At 43.4% G+C, this 23987-nt stretch overlaps 2 protein-coding genes across 2 annotated transcripts in view; one reads left to right on the top strand and one right to left on the bottom strand.

The window, feature by feature from the left end:
* PCLO (piccolo presynaptic cytomatrix protein) overlaps nucleotides 1-4795 on the top strand; it is a gene marked incomplete at its 5' end in the record, with an annotated part of 212886 nt that extends 208091 nt beyond the window's left edge. The window contains one exon of the mRNA XM_081006381.1: nucleotides 155-4795. Within this exon, the coding sequence (XP_080862507.1) occupies nucleotides 155-295 (141 nt within the window). The 3' untranslated portion in view covers nucleotides 296-4795. The remainder of the gene's footprint in view (nucleotides 1-154) is intronic.
* A 6869-nt stretch (nucleotides 4796-11664) lies between these two features.
* Nucleotides 11665-23667, bottom strand: LOC308477490 (poly(U)-specific endoribonuclease-like). Its single transcript, XM_081006123.1, has 7 exons — nucleotides 23369-23667; nucleotides 18228-18327; nucleotides 17690-17801; nucleotides 15643-15764; nucleotides 14624-14736; nucleotides 13445-13598; nucleotides 11665-12048 (listed from the first exon to the last, which is right to left on the bottom strand). Exons 1-7 carry the CDS (start codon nucleotides 23386-23388, stop codon nucleotides 11785-11787), a joined length of 885 nt encoding a protein of 294 aa, XP_080862249.1. The 5' UTR covers nucleotides 23389-23667; the 3' UTR covers nucleotides 11665-11784.
* Nucleotides 23668-23987: the final 320 nt, after the last annotated feature.

The raw sequence follows: 23987 nt of genomic DNA on the forward strand, positions 1-23987 counted from the left end.
AGCGTTGGGTGCATTTTGTGACACGACCTTGGTTCCCATAACAAACAGACAGCATGCCACACCTTCTGCAGCAATGATCAGGGCCATGTTCTAGGGCTTTAGATCTTTTTACCAGAACAGTGAATATCTGTCCAACCCTCTGCTCTCTTCCCAGATACTCCTTGTTTCCAATGGAGGAAAGTTTATGAAGAAGACCTTGATTGGTGAGGCATATATCTGGCTTGACAAAGTGGACCTCAGGAAAAGAATAGTAAACTGGCACAAACTTTTGGTCAGCTCAACGCAAACACATTGAGGAAAGATTTCTTCTTGGGCCATCAAGCCTTGGCAAAGTCTGCTTGTAGGACTCCAAGACTCTACTTTGATATTGTGTTTAGCTAGGCTTTCAGAATATGAAGTAGGAGGAGAAAGTTCTGGGCTATTTAGCACACTTTCATGAGGGCTAGTCAACTTGTTTTGCTGTGTTTTTTAAAAACAAATCAGCAGAGCTTAATAAACCAACCACCCTAAGCCCAGAAATTAAAATGAGTCTGCTTGAAAAAGGAGACTTGTGTGAGGGTTCTGTGATGTTAGAAGAGGAATAATAACACCATACAGTTGAAGGCAGGTGTTAATGCAGAGAATTTGGCTGCAGCTGGAGGCAGAATCTTTCTGCGAGAGCAATCTGGCTCACGGTGCAATTTCCTAAGAGATCATGATATGCAAAAGTACCTGAAGCAACTGCCTTTCCAGTTCTCCCTTATCTGAAGACTTATCTGAAGATCCATGGTCTTAATGTAAGAATATATTTGCTGTGGGGAGATGATGCCCCAGGAGGCAAATGGTGGGGTAATTAGTTTTTAATTTAAATGGTGGCAATGTTTCTCTTTCATGTTATTTTTTTTCTCTTTGCTGATTATATGCTTTGGCGTTTAAATTGAGAATAGTAATCTCTGTCTTTTCCCATGTTAGTCTTGGAGAATTACCATCTCGGACTGTAAAGTACAGAAAGCACAAGAATAGTTGTCATTTTGGAAAGAGTAAAGGGGGCAGTTGGAGCCATATCAGGAAAAGATAAATTGCTTTTATGGTATAGAAGAGATTGCGATTCAGCCTACTGTGAACGACTGTTTTCCATAGTTTTGCTAAAATGTCGTTGGTTCTAAGGGCTTTTGAGCACTGAGGTGAATATTGTGGCTTCACTATCTGTTTGTCTTGCCTTTGTGAACTTCAAGGAGTCACTGTTCCCAACTGTATGAAATAGTCCACATGTTAGAAGAAGTGATGCTGTTTATGTGACCGTGTGCTACAGGCTCCTTCTCATCTGCATGAAGTTGCAAACATTCTGCTCACAAAGAGTTGAAGGAGATCATTGAAAGACAGACTTTGGATTGTAAGGTCAAAGACTGCGTATAAAATGAATATCCATTCCTAACTTGGCAGCATTCATTGCTGTGAGCTACAAGCTTTCTTAAAGGCATGGAACATGAAACTGCATTGGTGACTTCCAGAAACAAAAAATGGAAACACCATTAGTCCCTTATTGTGTTGATTTGCTTTATATTACAGTATTTTAATTGAAAATGGGCATGTAATTGCACTATGCCAAACTGTTCCTTGAAGCTGCTGAAATGGTTAAACGGTAGTAGCAGCAAGTATGTGCAGAAGAATCATAGAATTGTGGAGTTGGAAGGAACCGCAAAGGTCACGTAGTCCAACCCCCTGCAAGGCAGGAAACTTCTGCCCAGTCTTGGGCTCGAACCCACAGCCCTGAGATTAAGAGTCTCGTGCTCTACTGACTGAGCTATCCCAGAAATATCCGCACATTTTATCCCGACTGTAAAATAGGTAATGATTGGGAGGAAGGAAAGCATACTCAGATTTCATCTGCCTGTCTCCTAGAAATATCAATTTCAGTCCAATTCTTTGGCAGTAACGCTGCCCTCCTGCCCAAAGTGCTGTGTCATGTGGAAATTGCCTGCTACCAAATACTACATCTCCCTTATCCTTATTTTAAAAATCTCATGGCATCTGGGTTTGTATTTTCTGAAACAGCGAATTTCAATTGCTAAGCAAAGTCTTTCATTTTTTTTAAAAAAGTGATATATGCAATTTTGCGCAAATGGCTGGCAATTTTGTTCTTGCTAAAATTTATGACAAAGGTGGTGAATCGTATAGCGGTTGCCATGGAGATTTCCAGCAGCAGCAAGCGCCAAGTGGGAGGCTTGCTAGTAAACCTCTAATTATCACTATTAATTGATAAAGCAAGACTGCTGTTGCCACATGCTGTTCTGTGGATTGGATGACAAATTGAGAAGCAAGGGAACAGCTTTGTGTTAACAGCAGATATTTATTTGCAATTATTTATTCACAGCGTTGCTGTTGTGGCTTCAGCTGCCCCTTGTTCAGCAACTTCTGCCACCAGGCATCAGGTCCCAGGGCAATGGTGCTCCAAGCCTTGGGAGCCAAGCTCCCCACAAGTCAAATGCACCAGCGAATGTTTGCGGGAATTTGTGCTTGTGAGGAAAGGCAGGTTCTGCTAGCGACAGCATGTTGAAGGTCATAAGGGTTATAATCTTTCTTCATTGTATCCTGCATCTCACAAAGAGCTAGAGAAGGGGTTTGACGTTCCCCGAGCCACGAATGCATCAGTGCTGAGACTGAAGACGTCTGCAGAGTGTGCCAAGTTCCTTTTGACCAAATGTCTGGGTTGTACTGGAATCATTCTATGCAACAATGAATCACGTTTAAATGCAGTTTTCTTTTTATGAATGAAGGCAACAAAAACCCTTCTTGTGGCAATTATTTTTTTAAAGGAAAAAAAATTCACAGGGACTTTGGGTATTTGTGAAAATGTATGAATATTTCATCTGTTTTCCTTCTTTGTTGTTTTATTTTGCGGGGCGGGGGGGGATCTTTTTCTTTGTTTCTTTGTTTGTTCTGTCAGACAGAAGCACTTAAATGTGGCCAGGCCTCTTAACTTGGAATAGATGAATGTTCTCCAATTGTGGGTTTCTTTAAAGGTATGGATTGTTCATGGCACAATGCGCTTTATTTACTATAGAGCTATAGATATTTACTATATAGATCTAGATATTGCCCACAAGTCTGCCAAGCTAGAGATATAAGTTGTGTTGTACAAAAAGCCTTGTACAGAATGAAAAAACAAGCTTGAAGTATGAGCTAAAGCACAGGATGTGTGTGTATTTAACAAATGATAGGTTGTTCCTCGAAAGGGATCATTTCTTTCCTTCGTTCTTGTGACTGATGGCCAGATCTTGCTTTATTTCCCTGGATCCAAACAACATTGATCTGTTTTGTTGTTATGATCATCCTTTAAAGGGATAGTATCCAGGAGCAATATAAATGCTGTGGCTTTTTATCAGTGTCCACTCACCGCCCCACCACTTAAACTTGTACCACTGTTTTCAATACACAGAAGAAGAATTACGGTACCTCATTGTGTGCACACGGGAGACATTTCCAGGAACCTCGTTGTAAACTGAGTTCCTTTTCTATATGCCTAATAGTTGATTGTTTGGGGCAGCCGGGTGGGGAGGGTTAGTACAGTAGCTGGTAACCAGCTGATATTGCTTCTTTCTGTCAGGACGAAGAAGTAAAATGTAAACACTTCTTATATATTGCTCAATATAGAATTATTTAATTAGCGTTTAGTTTCCTGGAGATTTCATACAGATGTTAATAGTATATTTTTTATCTTTTTATTTAAATCATACCTGATACTATACCAAGTGCTTTATTTCCCTTGCTAAGAGCCCACAGTCCCCCTTGAGTGTCTATATATGTACATACATATATCTATATGTGATGGGGAAATAATTAAATATTCTCAGTGGTGAAGAAACTGAAGGATCTACTGGCATCACATGAAGGAGGCTCTTCGCGCATCCGAGTCAATTTCCAATGCAGGACCAATCTCTTCAGTTAGAAGATGCTGTTAGACTAAAATAATAAAATCTGGATACTCTCTCTTTAAATCATAAGTTGCATTTTGATGTTTTCTCTGATTAATTCTTTGACAAAATAATGAACACACTAATGGGTTTTAAAATATGTGCTATATATAATATATATATATAATATAATATAATATAATATATATATCATGAACTTGGACTAGGTGATCTGAAGAAAGCTGTTTTCTTAATTTGTAAATATGCATTTTTGTATTGAGCAGCAAACCAGGTTTGGATTCCAAATTCCCCCTGGCGTCCCAAGCATGTCTCCCTCCCTCCACGTGAACTGTGTCTTGTATAGATGTCAAGTGGCTGGTGCAGGTGTTCAGCAGTCGCTGACAAGCATGGGTGCCATCATCCTACCAGACAACATGTACAGCATCCCTGGCATTGGAGAGGGTGCAATGGGGGTGACTGGAGGGAACAACTACCCCGGGCATAAAATTTAAAATGCAACAGCCACCATCAGTAGTCTTTGGGGAGATGTAATATATTTCCACGGTGAATGTTGCATGTGTCAATGGTGGTTTATTAATATTTCTTTTTCACTTGAATGAATAATTAATTAATCTTTGTTTTTTGCCTTCTAATCCTCCAAGAAAAGAAAGATACAAAATTTGTTCCAAAAGTTGTACAAAACAAAGCAAACAAAACGAACTTAACGAACTGTATAAAGAGGGGAAGAAATGCTTGTAAATCGGTCTCGATTTTCACTCTATGTATAAAATCCATGTCATGGTTTTGTGATTGTATACAGGACGTATCTTGAGAACTTATGCAAATTGTGTTGTATAAAGGCTGTTTAATCCAGTCTGGCTAATAAATATTTAAAATCTCTAGTTTGGGGTCCTTTCCCACTACTAAATACTCCTGCTGCAGCTGGCAAATACGTCAGTAACTCTAGCACAAGAAATGGAGAAGCATCTGTGAAATGGGACAATTGGTTTACAGTTGAAATAATTTCAGTTTGAGGTGCCTGCCTGCATGGAATGGGCGGGCACCTTAATGATGGCAGAAGTATAAAACAGGGGGGATAAGGAGAAACACCCCCTCCAAAAAAAGAAGCAATGTAATGAAGACTAAATATTCTCTGCAGTTATGGAATGCCAGCTGATTCTTGTGTAGTGGAATAGAATATCTTGGAAGAATCAGAGAATTGTAGAGTTGGAAGGGACATTGAGGCAATGCAGGAATCTCAACGATAGCATTCCCTGACACAGTCCACAACCTTCCGAGGGAGTCCGCTACACTGTCAGAAAGTTCTTCCTGATGTTCAGACGGAATCTCCTTCTTGTAACTTGAAGCCATTGCCTCCAGTCCCTCCCTCCAGAGCAGGAGAAAACAACTTGTTCCCTGGTCCACATGAAAGCCCTTGAGATATTTGAAGATGGCTATCTTATCTCCTCTCAGTCTCCTCTTTTCCGGGTTAAGCACACTCTGCTCCTTCAACCATTCCACATGAGGCTAGGTAGTCTGCTCTGCAATACAGTGCTCTTCTACAACCCTGTGCACCATGATGTTGCGTCATGATGCACCCTTTTCTGATGAGCTAAACATAACCCCTGTGATAATAGCCAATCGACTTGGAACCATCGCAGGAAGAAGCTGCGGAGCAAACTGAAGCATCAGTGGAAATACCTGTTTATTGCAGGTATTAGAGTTCATTGGATCAAAGTCGGGGCTTGTATGCATTTGAGACTTACAAACAAGTAGACTTGATTTATGTAATGACCAGTTCAGAATTTCAGCAGCGATGCTCATTGTGACTGAGGGTGTCCTAAAGCATGCGTCATGCTTCTTTCATGTAGGCTCTGATTAGACACCCTTGTCTAAGGCCAATTCCTGTAGCACTGAGGGGTTAGGCAACCAGAGAACATAAATGGGGAACTCCAGCAGCAAGTCCCAGCCACCATGCTCTCTGCAACACTATAGTTGCTTGCCCAAGTAAGGAACTGCATTGCAGATACTCATAGGGTAGTCTTACATTTAATTCAGCAGGGATCAGGTAGCACATGGCGCCTATAAGGGCCTACATGATTCCATTAAACAGCTAACTCTGGCCTGCCTCCTCATTCTGGGCAATGTGTCTACCTCCAGTTTTCAAACTATCAGCCTTTACATAAGACCTTTCAGGTCCGGATAACAGTGTCATGAACAGGTATAGGAGGCCCATTGAAATGAGCCCTTCTTAGCATGGGCAGGATAGGTTGTGCTTGTGCAAATACCTATTACCAGAAAACCATTTCAGGCACCGTATTGCTGCATCTGGTCTTGCACCTGTGATCTGGGGTTTGCAGCTGTTAGTCAGAGCTAGGGACGTCACAGTAGGTCAGTGTGTCTGGCTGTTAACCAGAAGGTTGGTGGTTCGAGCCCACCCAGGGATGGCTGTGGGCAGGGTTCCTGTACTGCAGGGTTTGGACTTGATGACGCACAGGGGTCCCTTTGCAGTTCTATGATTTCCAGTTTCTGTGGGAGAATCCCAGGCAGATCAAAACATGTAAGAAGTTCTCTAGTGGAACATGTTGGAAACAGCTAAGTATGGGAGTATTTTGCTAGCTGGCTCAAGAGTACTTGTGAGTTCTGTTACTGAAAAGACAGTTTTGTGGCACATTAGAATGTGAGCACTGCGACGCACTAGCAGTCCTGCACACTTTTCAGTCACGCACAAGAGGGTTTCAGAGAAGATGCCGCTTAGCCCCTCGGCTGGAACACCAGTGCATGGTGGACTTCGGTCAGGAGGGCATGCTATGAACATACAGATTAAGGGCACAGCCACACCATATATTCCCCCAAAGAACAGTTGACTGCCTCCCCCCCCCAAAGAATCATGGGAATTGTAGTTTGCTGTGGGTGCTGAGAATTGTAGCTCTGGCAGGGGGTGAAGTACAATTCCCAAGATTCTTTGGGGAAAGTATTGTGCCTTGAATGTATGGGATGGAAGTGACCATAGATGAGCTCGTTTAACAGGGGTAGGAACCCCAATAGACCCATCTCTAGTCCCTGAAGAGGGGAAATGGGGCCAGTCGCAAGTCAGCTGATCACACATTCAAATCCAGCATTGGGGCCAAAGGGGAGCTCTATCTGGCACATTCTCAGAAATGCCTGAAGAAGGTAATGCTGTGGTGTCCTAGTCCAGACTAGGGAATGTGGCCCTCCATCCCTCTCTATCTGGCCCTCAGAACTCTGACTTGGCCAAGCTTCATCTTCCCACTCCTCCCTGAGTGCTTTTGCCTGGCTGAAATGTGATGGTGAGCTGTCCTAAGGCCTCTTTTTCCTTGGTTGGCGGATAGAGAGCGGGGCAAGTGCAGGCATCTCTGACTTCACTGTGCAGCTGCAGGGAAGCCTGTGGCGCAAAGGTAAGTGACATCCATTGTCCTCCTGCCTCTGGATTGTCCTTGGCCTGCCTCCCTTGGGCCAAAGGAGACTCCCCACTCTGGCCGCCTCCTTCAAACGCTGGAGAAGGAGCTGCTCTGGTGTGACTAGTATTCTAGGTGGTCAAAAACACCATTTCACTCAACTGAGAGGAGGGAGATGTTGAGCAGATTGATTTATTGCTCAGATAAGGGTCCGGCACGCTTCCCATCGCGCAGCTCTGGCCGGCCAGGCCTCTGCATTCCAAAGTCCACATTCCGATGCTCTAAGCAAAGCAGAGATCTGCAGCGGCAAGAGAAAGACTGCAAAAAACTCCAGAGCATTCTTCAGTGTGCTTAAAGAAAGTCCACTCAGGATCTTAGCAGCTAAAAGCAGTTTTATTTACAGCAGACTATCCATTATCTATCACAGCGAACAGCATCGTGAAAACACGTCCTCTCTCCTCAAAAGCGAAAGTAGAGAGAAAGAACAAAGGCTTGAGGCTCTCGGAAATGACGAACCTCCCCCCTCCCTGTAGGCAGGGCGTACACTCTGAGCTGTTTAACCCTGTAAGCTCAGGTTCTCCTCACAGGAGATTCAGAGAGGTGACATTTGCAGCATACTTTTAAAGCACTTTTATAAAGCACTTTTAACAGTCCTTTGTTAATTTTTAAAAAAAGAATATTTCACTTGAAAAAAATAAAATGGAAATAAAGTGAATGGGTTTTTAAAAATAAATAAAAAGGGAGAGGTAAATGCATACATACTCTATATATGCAAACAGCTACAATGCTTATAAGTATTATTATCCAAATACATACATGGTTATTTATAACCTACTATATATTTTTTACTCAACTGATGGGAGGAAGATTCAGAGAGGTGACATTTGTAGCATACTTTTAAAGTACTTTTATACCACTTGAAGAGTTCTTTGTTTTAAAAAAAATTAAGAATATTTCAGCTGAACAAAATGAAATGGAAATAAAAAGTAAATGGATTTTAAAAAAATAAAAAGGGGAGAAGCATATTATACCTCTATACAGTGCTTTTTTCTGGGAGGATGCAAGGGGTGAATCTAACAGGAGAAGAGTATTTTTTTAAAAAAAAAGAAGTTTCTTCTATAGTATGGCGAACTCAGTTCTGTTGCTACCCCCGATGGCGGCCTCATTTCCTGGGAGAGACAAAATGGTTTTGAAGCAAGAGTCCCTTAGGCAATAAAATTTAATCAAGGATTTGAGGAAAAATCACCTTTATTTTATATAGCTGTACAGCCAGTCCCCAGTCCCAATGGACTGAGGCAATGTATGCAATTCAGACCAGACTATTTATACACTTCGAAAGGCAAGCCCCTCATGACGTAGGAGCAATTAAAACCCAGCTTTTTTACATAATTTACGACTCGGGATGCACAGGATACAATTTGGCAATCAACCAATTCCGAAGGCTCTGATCTTCAAACAGTCTTTCAACTTCCCCTTTGATGACTTGTCAACTTCCTCTAGTGGTTCAACTGGTCAGGTCAGGTCAGGTGGGCTTAGTTCACTCTTTACAAGTTCCTAGTCTGGGGCAGCGTACCTCTTGGGTGAACTGCAAATTACTGCAGAGGGAAAGTTTCCCTTTTCACATCCCTTTGTTTTCAAGCTTAGATACATCTGCAAACTTGGTTGTTTTCTGCTCAATTTTGTGGTTCAGAATAAATTCTGTTTGGCTCTGTTTCAGGAATTTTTCTGTGGGTTTCAGACATGTGGTTTATATTTTTATGTATGTGTTTGCTTGGTACATTTGTGAACATTTATTTTATTTATTTTATCTATTTTATCTTGGTACATTTGTGAACATCTCCTGCCAACCTAGCAGTTTGAAAGCACATCAAAGGGCAAGTAGATAAATAGGTACCACTCTGGTGGGAAGGTAAATGGTGTTTCCGTGCGCTTCTCTGGCCACATGACCAGGAAAAACTGTCTGCGGACAAACGTCGGCTCCCTCGGCCAGTAAAGTGAGATGAGCGCCTCAACTCCAGAGTCGTCCGCGACTGGACTTAACAGTCAGGGGGTCAGGGGTCCCTTTACCTTTACCTTTACCTTTTATTTTATATATAAGACCTTAAAATTCTCATAACAAATCCTTACTGAATCCAGAAGTTAGGAGACTCAGGCATGCAGCCTACCCTCCCGCCCACAAACATAGAATTGGGGTGACGAGCCTCATGGCCTCTTAGGCCTCCTAGTAAAAGCCTTTTTGGTATCTTACGACCACACTCCTAATGGAAGAGAGAGTTTTCTCAGCTGTGCAATTATGTTCAGGGACGTTCTCCCTTGGATGGATCCATGCCAGTTTTGAACAAATGCACTTGATCCTAGTGGAGATGAGGTAACACAAGGTAGATAGTCCATTAGCCGGGGCCTTGAATATAATGTTTTGTGCCAGCCTTAACTGGAGAAAGAAGGGCGTAGCTTGCTGTTTCTAAGTAGTCCTGACCTCATGTTAAGATGTCTGAAATGCTTGCTGCATTCATTTCAGGCTGCCAAGGTCTCTTTCTCAAACACTTCATTGTAATAATGTTGTAAACCAAGTCCCCCACCCCCCCAAAAAAGGACTGACCCCTTTCAGCAGGAAAGTCATCAGAACCAGCTTTGCCTTATTGACTCAGCTGCTAATCCCTATTTGCTCCCTGAAACTGATGCTCCCAATCACAATTACCTCTTCCTTTAGGGTTGGTTGATATAATTGACTAAAGGAACTGTGTAGAATTGTGCTGTATCGTTTAGTTCACAATAAAAAAGAATGTTCAAAGCCATTTTATAATAGAGTTTTTCAGATGGTTTAATGGGTGGAATTGAGTTTTTGTTTGTTTATTTGTTTTAATTTATAAGCTAAAAGTCCATCGGCTCCCACTGCTTGCCCACCCACCCACCAGGCCCTGGAAGAATTTGGCTGCTACCAGACTTGTTTCTTGATGCTTCCTTGTTTGGGAGAAAGGTCACCACACTAAATGCCATTCGCACACGTCATTCCTTCGCGCTGTCCCTCTGACTTTACATCCCCCTTTCCTTGCAGGTTTTATCTTTTCTATGAAAAAAGGTGTGAAGCTTGAAACTGCATCCCAGTGTGCCGCCTCACAGCCTGCGGTGTGAACCCCTGGAAAAGGAGGGGAAATTGCAGTGCAAAACTAATAGGGAAATGACCACTTGCACTATAGTCCAATACATTCCAGAAGTGGCTTTTATGTCATGTGTAATGTGCAAAATAAGAGTTAGGGAAACTTCAGGAAAATGGTATAAGCTGCAGTGGGAGATGCCTTGTGTTTTCAAACACTGCTTTCCTCGACATACAAAGTGGCGTTAACAGGACTATGAACCAAGCAGCTTTTCTAAAGACTGAGATTCATGAGGCAATTCGGCAACACACAACTGAGGGAGCGGATCTTTTTGTAAATAATGGGGGGGGGGCAGCAAGAGATGGGGAAATTCCCCAGAGGCCAGGGGCATGAGAAGCTGTGCAGTGAGAGAAGGGAGAGATTAGGCAAGAGAGCTTTTGCCTAAAGGCTAGAGGAGAAAAGCAGAAGGTCAGTTAAGCACATAGCTTTGAAACAGTGAACTGTAGAATCATTTCAGTACAAATTCCTCACACAGGCAAAGTTTTGAAATCCTAAAGAGACAGATAAAAATACCCCTGAGGTAAAAAAAAAAAAAAAGCTGTATATTTTTTTACATACCATTCTAAATACAACATACAATGAAGCAAAAACAACTTTAAATTCTCACACGGCAATTTAAAAATAATTTTCTCATGGACTATATGGAATTGGTGGAAATGACTGGCAGAATCCATGACCAGGGAGAAGAGGCGATGGAGGAAGATTGGAAGAAATTCAAAGACTACCTACAGAAACACTGCAAAATTAAAGAATGTTAGAGTGATGTTGGATTGAAAATAAGTGGTTTCCAGCTGTACAGGATAAAATTATAGACAGACTAAGATTAAAGATTAGGATTAAAGAAGTTTAAGGAAATGGAAAATTGATATTTAAGAGGTAAAATTTTAATGCTATATTATATCAAGATTAAAGATTAGGAGTAAAGAAGTTAAAGGAAAGGGAAATTTGGTACTTAAGAGGTAAAATTTTAATGCTATATTATTCTAAGATTAAAGACCGGGATTAAAAAAGTGGAAAAGAAATTGCTGGATAAACAATTTGGACTGGAATACAAAAGAGGGAGGTATGAGGAAGTCCAGAAAATAAGTAAATTTAAAAAAGGAAATGAAAAGGTGATATTGTTTTTAATTGTTCTGTTTCTTTTTTTTATTGTTGTTTTTTGCTTTTCGTGTTTTTTTTATTTCTTTCTGGGATTTGTATTGTGTATTTGTGTATCTTTTTTTTATGTCTTTTCTGTTCAATTTTTGATTGAAACTTTAATAAAAATTATTTAAAAAAATAAAAATAAAAATAATTTTCTCTTCAAAATTGAGGTCATCAGTACAAATTTTCATTGTCGCTGCTGAGGAGGATGGGATAGGCTGTTCCTATGTGCTGCCCGTGGCGGTAAACGACAATCTCCAGTTCGTATTCCTCTATTCTCACCCTCTGGCGCGTCACTCTTTCATTTGCTTGCAGAAAAATCACAGTATAAAGGGCAAACTCGAACTCGGGGCTGACGCCAATGAAGCTGCTGCCCACGGGCTTCACGAGCCCCTTCCAGCTGAACTGAAGGCTTAAAACCTGGTCGTCCTCATCAGGCTGAAAGCAAACACACAACACATTAGAACAGATACGCCTTTTGAATTATGACTGAATCAAACCAATGGGATTTCTGGGGCGAGGGAAGGAAGCAGGTGATGTTGCACCGTGGAAAGTAGGGGGTGGGCTTTGCTGGCACTTTCCCAGCTGAGCATGGCAGCAAAGCCCATCTCCCTGAATGCTCAGATGAAGTGAAGCCATTGGTTGTGGGGGGTGGAATTGGGGGGGAAACACATGTAAATGTAATGCATCATGTCTAAAATCCACTTAGGATGTGCAAGCCCTGGATCTGGGGTTGGATGAGGGCCCATAAACCGACTCTGAGTCCTGGCAAGATGGAGGTGTTGTGGGTTGGTGGCTCCTGAGTCCAGGCACTTGGCACTTGCACCCACAGAAGACTCTTCTTCTGTCACTAAGGCTTTTAAGCTGAAATCTTTCCCAGTCTGCATCTGTCCTGGAATTGTTGAGAAGGGGTGGAGTTAAAGTAAGTGGTTGTGTTTGCTTGTGCAGTGGGACTTCGCCCTCCTCCTCTCCTCCTTCCTAGTTTAAGGTGAAGGTAAAGGTAAAGGGACTCCTGATCATTAGGTCCAGTCGTGACCGACCCTGGGGTTGCAGCGCTCGTCTCGCTTTATTGGCCGAGGGAGCCGGCGTACAGCTTCCTTCCGGGTCATGTGGCCAGCATGACTAAGCCGCTTCTGGCGAACCAGGGCAGTGCACGGAAACACCGTTTACGTTCCCGCCGGAGTGGTACCTATTTATCTACTTGCACTTTGACATGCTTTCGAGCTGCTAGGTTGGCAGGAGCAGGGACCGAGCAAAGGGAGCTCACCCCATTACGGGGATTCGAACCGCCGACCTTCTGATCGGCAAGTCCTAGGCTCAGTGGTTTAACCCACAGCGCCACCCGCATCCCTTCCTTCCTAGTGTATGTGTCCCCTAAATCTGCTTTGAAGGGTTGGGGGATCCCAGAACAGGTTCACAAGGGGCCTGGAAATTGTTCCCCATGCTGCGCATGCCCTGTTTAGCACCCCACTGAATTCCACCCAAGATGTTTTTCTTTCTTATCGCTTGCCACCCTGGGCTCTTTTGGGAGGAAGAGCAGGATGGATATTAAATGAATGAATGAATGAATGAATGAATGACAGAGGAATCTGATGCAAGTATAAACCAAGAGAAATCAGAAGCAAGATGCTTAGCAGGCTTCTACCTGAAGATGCTCTGGGTTTTTAAAAGTACTCATCGAATATCACGTCCTACGTGTGTTGCGTATTTGCTAACCCAGGCATAGATTTGTGCACATAAACAGTTGCAGAATGTTCTATATATTACACACACACACACACACAGAGAGAGAGAGAGAGAGAGAGAGAGAGAGAGAGAGAGAATTGTTTCTTACCCTGTTTTTTTTCTTCCTGGCTACATAGCCCTTGTAGTCAATGTGCCTAAGTTTTTCTTGAAGGTAAAACTGCACCCAGTTGTGCAGTCCCAGGATCTCTTTACCTCGCTTAGTTTCCCCAACAAATACATGTTCGAATCCGCAAGAGTCAGGTCTGCAAAGCAAATCATTGGGAGTTGGGGGTTGAGTGGGGAAAGGAAAAGTATTGTTCAAGGACAGACAGATAGAATCTGATATTTTCACTGTGCCATGATGTTACACGTTTACGTAGCTGGTTGTACCAGGGATATGTTGTACAGTGTACACATTCAAAGAACATCCGCAATGTCTATCATTTCTGGGGATGTTTGAATATCTGCCCTTGACAAAAGCTGAGGGGAAAACATTCAGTTGGGCTAACATAAATGCCATGTGTTGGACTGGAATTATTAATTTTGAGACACAAGTGACCCTGCTATCTGTTGCATTTAAACCATAGAACTTGGGGGAGCCAATTTTATTCGATGTTTTGTTTTTCAATGTCTCTTAATCTGGTTTGAATATTGCAATAAATATATTGCTCACTTGAATTATAAAAGAGTTCCAAGTCAATACCAATAGATCTGATTTTGCTGTGTATGAGTTGGAACCATCTGGATTTATAAGAGTCCTTAAGTAAGTCAGAGAGCAGATTAGCAAAAGCTCTTGCACTTGCACTAAGAACATCTAAAGAGCCCTGTTGGAATAGACCAAGGATCCCAATAATGATGATGATGATGATGATGATTTATTTCTACCCCGCCCATCTGGCTGGGTTTCCCCAGCCACTCTGGGCATCTTTCAACAGAACATTAAAAACAGAATGAAACTTCAAACACTAAAAACTTCCCTAAACAGGACTGCCTTCAGATGTCTTCTAAAAGTCAGATAATTGTTTATTTCCTTGACATCTGGTGGGAGGGCGTTCCACAGGGCGGGCACCACTACCGAGAAGGCCCTTTGCCTGGTTCCCTGTAACCTCACTTCTCGGATAGCTCTTTATTTCCTTGACATCTCTACTTTCCCATGTAAACATAGAAGATTGATATCCTCCTACAGAGTGTATTTTCTTACTCTTTAGGTCCGAGCTGCAAAGTCTGTACAATATTTGGATATTACATCATTCAAGCTATGGTAGAGTCTATTAAAAATCAGCCATACCCTTTTCCTCCATCCCTGGAGTAGAGGTGAAACCAAATAGCATAGAGCTGAGACTTGAAATCCTTCAGATCTGGTTTAGTCCAGGTTTTTTTAACTAAATATTGATGGGTAAGCTGGAAGAGATGAAATTGACATGAATTGGGAGGGGTGTTAAAATCTTAACATAGACCTCAGGTTTCAGAGTGTTTGCAGAGTTTCCTGCAGAAGAAAGGTTCAGAAAGTTTCTGGGAAGACAAGACTGAGAGTGAAGTCTCACATATTTACGGGAATCAGAAATCTGTAAAAGCCAGTCCCTTAGCAGAGAGGAATTGTTGTTTGACACGATCATGATTCACTCCTAATGTCAGTGATCTCTTTAGCCAAGGCAGAGTTAAGACATGCTGAGGTCCTAAGCTATGTCAAGCTCTAATAGAAAGGACAGTGAAAACAATAAAGAGTATGTTTTCCCTGTTTCCTTTATTTTTTAACCAATTATTAAGTCTTGAAACTGACAAGAAGAAAAAAGTACTTAGAGACTCCTCACAATCTGAGGCAATGAACTGTAGTGTACTTAGATGGAACTAACCTGTAAGTAAATTTTTGATTGGCTATAGACAGTACCGAATTTAAAGACACACTGACTATAGCTTACTTAGTTTTCCTTTAAATCCAGTACTGTCTATAGCCAATCAAAAATTTACTTACAGGTTAGTTCCATCTTCTTAACATGTCAAAAGAGCAAAAATGTTTTAACTAGATGCAGCATTTTAAACATGAGCTTAACTCTTGGGTGCTTATTCAAAAACAAAGCCCAGGATAGATAGATGATGATAGATGATGATAGATAGATAGATAGATAGATAGATAGATAGATAGATAGATGATAGATAGATTATATATATATATATATATATGTTCATTTATAATTAGGTTCATATATATTAGGTACATTTAGGTTGCAGAATCCCAGGACCTCTAATGGGCACTGGTGCTGCTGAACTAAAGCAAAATATAGGCATTCCTACCACTCCTGTACTCACTTTCATCACGTCAGTTTCTAACACTGCATCGAGAAAGCGGTTGTTTTCAGCTATTTCCTCTGCCGTCACCAGCTCTGCCATACCAGTTGATGTCTCGTAGTTGTCCAACAGGGAAATAAAGGCTATAAGAAGAAATATATCCCTCAGATTAATTCAGTATGTGGAAAGAAAGATAAGTTTCATTTATGTTCCTTACGCAGTGCGCACAGTGTTGACTGGGCCTGGGTTCAAATATCAATTTATGTGTGGACTCTCTTATCACTCAGGCTGCATCCACACAAGGGCGTCTTACCCATAGAGGCTAGTAGTGCGGGGTGCCAGGGAAGAGGCAGAGGCTGGACGCGGCACCTCCTGGCATCAGCTTGCCGCCCTCGCCCACCTCCACCATGCTGCGCCGAAGCAGCGCCGCGCCCGGAGCCTCTGTCTGCCAGGGCCACTGCGGCACGAAGCGGCCAGCTGCGCCGGGAGGCGTCGCATCCAGCCTCCGCCTCTTCCCCGCTGGAGGAGCCGCCCTCCAGCCGCTGCCCACCTCCTCCAGCCCCGCCAGCAGCGCCGTCCTGCCTAAAAAACTCTGGGAAATGGGGGGGTGCCACAGGGAGCTTTGCACCATGGCGCCAGATATGCTTAAGACGGCCCTGCATCCACACAATACATTTAAAGCACACTGCCCCCCCCCCCCGAATCCTGGGGTGCTGGGAATGATAGCTCTGTGAAGGGTAAACTATAGTTCCCAATATTTGGGGGGGGGGAGTCATGTATTTTAAAGGTGCAGTGGGGACTCAGCCATTGTCTCATGCCACATGCCCTAAGTAAAAAGTTTGCCTGTGAGTTGCAGGGGACTAGGGCTATCAGAAAAAAGGGGCCTTTGGGGTATGGTTGCAAACTTTAAGTGCTATAAGCAGGACTAGGTGTTTGCTGTACAGCACGTAGCACACTCTGTGAGAAAGATCCCAGAAATTTCCACTCCCATACAGTGGCCAGGACTCAGGGCTCCTCTGCTGCTTTCAGTGAAAACCTGCTCTTTTATTTTTGCCTTGTAAGTGGAACTCCTCCTGCTCCTGGTGTGTGTGTGTGTGTGTGTTAGGGGATGTGAAAGTGTGGGCCATGGGATGCAAGGTTTCTGTTTGCGGGAAAATAAAATCCTGTGATCTTCCGACTGGAATAAACCAGCTACTTGAAGTATGCAGCCATGTTTTGTAACAGGCTAATCTCATGTGTATTTTCCTGCACACTTCCACTAATAAAACGTATGTTAAAGTGATTTGCTACCGACTGAATATATCAGTGGCTCTCCTAATTTGTAACTCTACTGGTATGGTTATATTGATATATGGGCTTATTTATATCGTTTTAATTGGCATGGTTTTCTCCAAAGAATCCTGAGAGTTGTAGTTTGGCTGTTTGGGCAATCTCATAGCTACCTCTCTCTCGGAGTCTGGGTTTTTGCTAATAAAAATCAACATTAATAATAATTTTTTATTTATACCCTGCCCTTCCCAGTTTAAAAACCAGACTCAGGGCAGCTAACAGCAAATATAAAACATTGATTAAAATGTGACTTAAAATCAGCATAAAAGACAACATAAATGCAGCATCAATGACAATAAAAATTAAAAATGCAGGGGTCATTTGGGGGAGAATCCAGGGCTAACTGGCCAAGTTGGTCCTACTAGGGCCAGCAAGAAGACCAGGGAAGAGTTTAAATGTGGGGTCCCAGAAGGATTTCTTCATAGAAGAGGAAAGGGGGAAAGGGGATAGAGGATCAGGCTAATTCAAATTGAAGGCCAGGCAGAATAGCTCTGTCTTACAGGCCCTGCGGAAGGAGATCAAGTCCTGAAGGGCCCTAGTCTCGTGGGACAGAGCATTCCACCAGGTCGGAGCCATCACTGAGAAGGCTCTGCCCTGGTGGAGGATAGTCTGGCTTCCTTAGGGCCCGGGACCTTTAAGCTGTTATTATTCATAGACCTTAGGGTCCTCTATATTAAATATATCCCTCGAATGGAAGAAGAGTGTGCTGTACAGTTAAACTGCAAGGGAGGAGCCTTACTTGAATAAGTTTCCGTGTTCTTCAGACGTTGCTCATTTACGCTGCAAAACAACGGTTCAGAAGCTCTGTCTCTGGCCGCATTACTGCCTTGTGGTACATAGCCAGCTTTCCCCTGTAAGCAAAATGTGGAACTATGATGGATGTTTGCTGCAGTTATAGGTGAGGCATCTGAAAAGTTATTTTGCTTGTTGACTCCAGCCCCTGACAAACTTGGGTTACGGGGGGAAATGTAAAATACAGATAATAACTCCCCGTATCTTTTACGTAAGCTCCGCGCATATGCTTTACTCACATGTTCCTATGTGGCAAGCAGCCCAGCCTACAGGCTCACATGGTTTCAGCACAGGTGTCTACAAGGAAGGAGCCTTCAGTGGCACGGCTGAATGCGCAAAACGCCCTCCCTGCGGATGTTCACGCCATATACACAGACACCAGAGAGTGGGGATAGTCGGATGGGGTGGGTCTTCCTGGCACGGCCAGTGCTCACTTTTTGGGAGAATGCAAGAGAGCTAAGCATAGTGGCACATATAACTGATACCTGTAAGGAAATGATATAGTCTTTTCCAGGCACAAAGCGGTTCACATCAGCATCCCAGAGCTCATTGAAAAGCTTGGAGAGTTCGTGATTCAGAATCTGCCTGCAAATAAACATAGGCAGAGAAGCGTTTTTTTCAAAATCAACACAAACATAGATCAGATAGGCAATTCCTGGCTTGGGGAGAGCAATGGCGTGTGGTTGGTGGAGCACACAGAGAGGACTACCCTGCTCCAAGGGCTATTTCACACAGGCTGCTGTTGTAGGGTGAACCACCGTGGGTTTGCCCCCCTCCTGCCACCCAGCAGCAGTGACACCTCTGCACCCTTTCAAGGCCTCCCTTCAAAAGCAGAGAAGGAAACCAAAAGCTGTGCAAATGTGCTGAAAGTGCTTTTTCATGCTTATGCAGAATCAGCTATATTTGGAAACAGGAAATGCAGAGAACGAATGATAAGCTCAACTGAGTCTAAACTCTTTTACTCTGCTCTTAACTCCTATCCTTTGGCTCAAAATATGTTCCTCAATATAGCTTTCTTTTTTGCAATTGGCAACCTGGCCTCAGCTCAGTTGCGCGATGGCTGTGCCTCATTCCACTTATAGTTTCTTGCAGCCTGCATGAACTTAGAGCCTTGTTGACAACAAAGCAGCATGCCAGTTCAGACTTCGTGTCTGAACTGAGCAGAGCCTTGTCTGGACATCAGCCCCCAAGACTTTTCGTAGCTAGGACAAGAATTGTGCCAGGAGACCAGTTGTGAGGAACCTCTCATCTGTGGGCCAAATTAGGCCCACCACACTTGTGAGGTTGTACCGCCAGACCACTTCTGGTGAGCAAGGCATGCCTTTCCTGTACCGGACATTTAAGCCAGTAGCATTACAAAATCATTCAAACACTGATGGGAATTGAATTTTTCTTTGATGCCACAGCTTGAAGCTTAAGCCTGCTGACATCATATGACGGCAGGGGATTGACAGGAGGGTAGCTCTGCCCACTTGTCAATGTGGCCTGCAAAACGTTGGCCTTCCAGCAACCATAGGGGTCTGCCCAGCCATGTGCAAGACTAACAAGCCTGACACAATGAACAGGCCTCTTCTTCACTTCCACAGACCTGTTTCCAATCTCCAAATTCACGAGAGGCTCATCAAACATGGGGTGTATTTTTTGCCATATGAACGCTGCTGCATCCTTTTCAGGAGGATCATATATGGCACTGTGAATGTTCCTTCAAATCTAGCATAACCTCTTTGCCAGCTTTTATCATCAGTCAGATGTAAGGTGCATACAATAATATTTTCTCTCAGAATGTGAGAAAATCGTATTTAAGGCAAATGTGTGAAAACTCATTCCACCCCCCCCGCCCCCGCCTCCCCAGTAACACCATCTAAAAGTACAGGAAGAACTGGGAACTTTGAGGGGAGGCAGAATCAGAAATGGTGAGTGCCAACTTTGGACAGCTTTTGCAAACCCAAATATAGAAGTCTCACCCCCAACTAACTAAACCATGGTTTTCTCTGACTCACAGATAAAATGACTTTTCACTCACGTGAAAACAATTCTCATTGAGCTGCAGTCCCATAGGCAGAATATAGAATTATTTCAATTTAAAGTGTTGGTGTTGACCATTAAAGCCCTAAACGGCCTCGGCCCAGTATACCTGAAGGAGCGTCTCCACCCCCATCGTTCTGCCTGGACGCTGAGGTCCAGCTCTGAGAGCCTTCTGGTGGTTCCCTCACTGCGAGAAGCAAAGCTACAGGGAACCAGGCAGAGGGCCTTCTTGGTGGTGGCGCCCGCCCTGTGGAACGCCCTCCCATCAGATGTCAAAGAGATAAACAACTACCTGACATTTAGAAAACATCTGAAGGCAACCTAGTTCAGGGAAGTTTTTAATGTGTGACATTTTGATGTATTTTTAATCTTTGTTGGAAGCCGCCCAGAGTGGCTGGGGAAACCCAGCCAGATGCGTGGAGTACAAATAATAAATTAATATTAATATTAATTTGTGGGGTGAGATATTCAGAATCATGACAAGACTATAAACACACACACACACACACACACACACACACACACACCATTGCTTCCTTTTCTTGCTATTAATTTTTTACTGGTGTCCCTACAGTGGAATGTTGACTCCATTTCTAGTATAATCTTATACATGTCAACTCAAAGGCAAATTCCCAAGTAAGCATGTGTCAGGGCTGCCTCAAGTCTCAGCTCACAAAAGACCAACGCCTATCTCTTCTTATATACAAAAGTGTTTATTGCAGTTCATTGTTTGCTTCACATCCGAGGCGCGCAGCCCTACGTCTGTTACGCTTAGACCGCTGAAGTCCCCTCTGAGTCAGTCCCTCCCCTGCACCAGTTTAAGAGGCTTGCGCTGCTCCACCTCTTTCTCTCTTTCCTTTTCCGCAGGGTCTTCCTGCCCGCTGGGGTTTCGCCCCTCCTGGATTCCTCTGACGCGGAATCCCCAGACTGCTCTTGCCCCCTCCTGCGGGCTTTGGGACCTGGCCCCTCCTCCGGGCTCCCTGTACTTCCGCGCGCCTCTACATTTGAACTTGGCGCGCGCACCCAACCTCTAACCTTCCTTTTGACAGCTACACTACTCCCTTCACTACTCCCCTCCCCTTCCGGGAGGGTGGCTTGCTCCGACCTCCCTCCCTTCTCTGCTGCCGGAGCTGCTTCCCCTGATACACTGAAACCTCCACCCCCTTCGCTGCACTCTGGCGGGGAGGCTGGTCCTGACGCCCAGCTGCCACTTTGGTATCCCCCGCTGGCCCCCTGCTCCTGACACGTTCCCCCTGGGGCTCCCCTGGCCTTGACTACCGGCGCCCCCTTCTGGGAATCCTCTGATTCGCTGGAAAGACTCATGGAATCTCTTGAGTCATTGTCATCCTCTTCCTCGCTGTCCTGGGACTCATCCCCATCGCTCTCCATCTCCTGCCTACCCTGTGCCTCTGTCCCTGAACCCCTGACAGCATGTATAGAATCTGAGCCTTCCAGGACAACTTTAGCGGCATAAGGAATCAAGAGACAGTCACAAAAGGTCATGATAATCTGAAAGACAAAAAGGAGTGTGGCCAGATGTTCCAATGGCACATCTTCTACAAATGCAAAATAAGTTTGATTTAAAATACTGTACACCTGCCTTGGTCTAATTGTTTAAATAAGGAAGAACAATAATTTACCTATTGGCTTACCACACAGAAACAATCAGCTCTTGTCAAGATTTGCCACAGGCATAAACCCAGCTTTGAGCAAGCAAGTTGCAAATTGCAGGGAGGAAAACTGATGACAAAAAGAGGGACACCCTAACCCTAATCCAGGGGTAGCCAATGAGATGCCTTCCAGATGCTGTTGGACTACAACTCCCATCTTCCCTGACCATTGGCCAAGTTGCCTGCAAGCTGGAATCCAAAAATATCTGAAGGGCACTGCTGGTTACCCCAGCAATAATGGCACACGGCGTAGATATTGCATGAGGCACTGAAATGCATTTTTAAGTGTCTAACATGAAAATGTTCCCAATCTCTGGGATGTTGTGAAGAAAGACTCTCCTGAGACCATTGCAAACTTGAAAGAAATGTGCTGAGGTCCCTAAGTGCGCTTTAGCTAACAACAAAAAGAACTACAACCACATCATTAAGATTTGCTCTGTGACCATGAGATCGTAATGGTAAATAAGAAAGTGAAACCACCTTCTTCCCAAATAGCCCTTGCGGAAAAGAAAAGTAGTCTCCTTCTCTGGAGAATTTATTTATTTTGGAACTTAAATTTCATTTCTTCTTTTTCAAACAAAGGATGCTTAAACAGTTTTGAGATTCCAGGAAAGGGAATCCCATCATTCTGTTAAAACAAGTTACATTCTTGTCTGATAAAAAGTCTTTGCAGTAAAATCCCACAAATAGCTTTACAAACTGTATTGACTTCTTTTTCTATGGCACTTGCAATCAACCTCCCCTTCAAAACAATATAATCAGCTCTTTTGCCTCTAATTTTCCATACAATTGTACCTAGATATTGCCTTTTAAGCGGAACAAAAGAGTTGCATCCTTAATTCTGTGCTGGGTTGCAGCCTGAAGCCTTCAAATTTAGTCCTCAAATCTTGATTAAATATCTAGACTGTAGGCTCTTGTGCTTCTAGATGAGACACAACATTTGCTGAATGACACAACAGGCCAATCTTTGCAAGGGAAACAATTGATTTTCTGTGAATATTGCTGGCCTATCAATGAGCTCCTCTCGAAACCATTGTTTGAATTCAGCAAATGACACAATAAAAACCCTGCTCCGTCTATAAAGAATGAAAGTCTTCCTTAATAACTTGATGGACAGCAATCCTGCGCTTATCAGCTCAGAGGTCTCTGTGATTTCAACAGAATTGCAGCTTGTGTGGTGTCATATTTGCACCACTGAGCAGATAGTAAACTATAAATTGTTGAGTAAGTTGGAGAAAAGCTCCCCCTCTCAGAAAGTGCATCTCTTCTTTCTGGAAAATTACTGCCAGAGTATAAACACTGGAAGCTGGCAGATAGAAGGCTTATTTCAGCATAAGAGTTCTAAAACCCTAAAATCTACTTTGCAAAAAGCCACAACAGATTTTTCTTTTCTTTTAATAATAATAATAAAAATTTCTTCTTTTAATAAAACATGATATTATTTTGCCTTTAAAGCTCTTTATAAACACCTGTAAGATTTCTTAACATTCAATGTTTCAGCCATGGTTACTGGCTCTAAATAAATGCCTAAGTGCTCTGTGACTGTACTTTAATTTCCTCCCGTTTCAGCCTTGTTGACTGAACTGTAACTGTAACAATTAATAGTACTATTCTATAAACAGAGCTGCACTTGGCTAGGGAAAACGAAACTTCAGTTTAATTCTACAGTACACACAACATAGAAGTTAAGTAAACCTTCTGTTATAGCTAGGGAATGCAATTTGCATTTGCTAAGCGTAAGATGATATGCTGGCGCTTATCAGAGACATTGCTACCTAGGATATAGTTTGTAAATGCATTGCATGCTGATTAGATCATAAATCTACACTTTTCCAAGTGTCCCTGGGACCATACCTGTGATTCTTCAAGCTTAAGTTGTTCTCAGTGCACAGGGCGGCAGCGTAATGCCAAAACATGCAACCCTCTCTTACCTTTGAGCCATGTTGACCATATGCTGTTTTTCTCCCCCAAGCAAACTGACTCACAGTGAGCTGAATGCCCGGTTTCACTTCCAAAGCCCTTTTGAAGCAGCCCTGGACCTTTGCACTGCCTCCAGCCTGGTTACCGGGAGCTGCCTCTCAAGGTGATTGGCAGAGTAAGGAAGTTGTAGAAAGGGACACGTTGCAAAGAGAAGGAAGTAAACTGAATGAACCTGAGGGTTGGGCAAACAGTGACAATATGTGTTCTCCTCCAGGTTCCCACCAGATAGACAGAAACACATCAACAGGAGCTAAAATGACTCACGTTGAGCTTCAGAGCATTTCCTATTGTTATAGATGCATTCGGTGGTGCTGTGGTCTAAACCACAAAGCCTAGGGCTTGCCGATTGGAAGGTCGGTGGATCAAATCCCCGCGATGGGATGAGCTCCCATTGTTCAGTCCCAGCTCCTGCCCACCTAGCAGTTCGAATGCACGTCAAAGTGCAAGTAGATAAATAGGTAGCACTCCGGCGGGAAGGTAAACGGCGTTTCCGTGCGCTGCTCTGGTTCGCCAGAAGCAGCTGAGTTATGCTGGCCACATCACACGGAAGCTCCCTTGGCCTATAGAGCG

This window comes from Podarcis pityusensis (genome assembly GCF_964106645.2).
Source record: "Podarcis pityusensis genome assembly, chromosome: 5".
Classification (NCBI taxonomy): Eukaryota; Metazoa; Chordata; class Lepidosauria; order Squamata; family Lacertidae; genus Podarcis; species Podarcis pityusensis.

Coding starts and splice junctions, on each gene's coding strand:
- LOC308477490 (XM_081006123.1), bottom strand. CDS start 23,388: ATGGTCAACATGGCTCAAAG. Junction 13,599..14,623: donor TCCAGGGATGGAGGAAAAGG/GTATGGCTGATT, acceptor TTTGCTTTGCAG/ACCTGACTCTTGCGGATTCG. Junction 12,049..13,444: donor CCAGGAAGAAAAAAAACAGG/GTAAGAAACAAT, acceptor GTTTGCTTTCAG/CCTGATGAGGACGACCAGGT.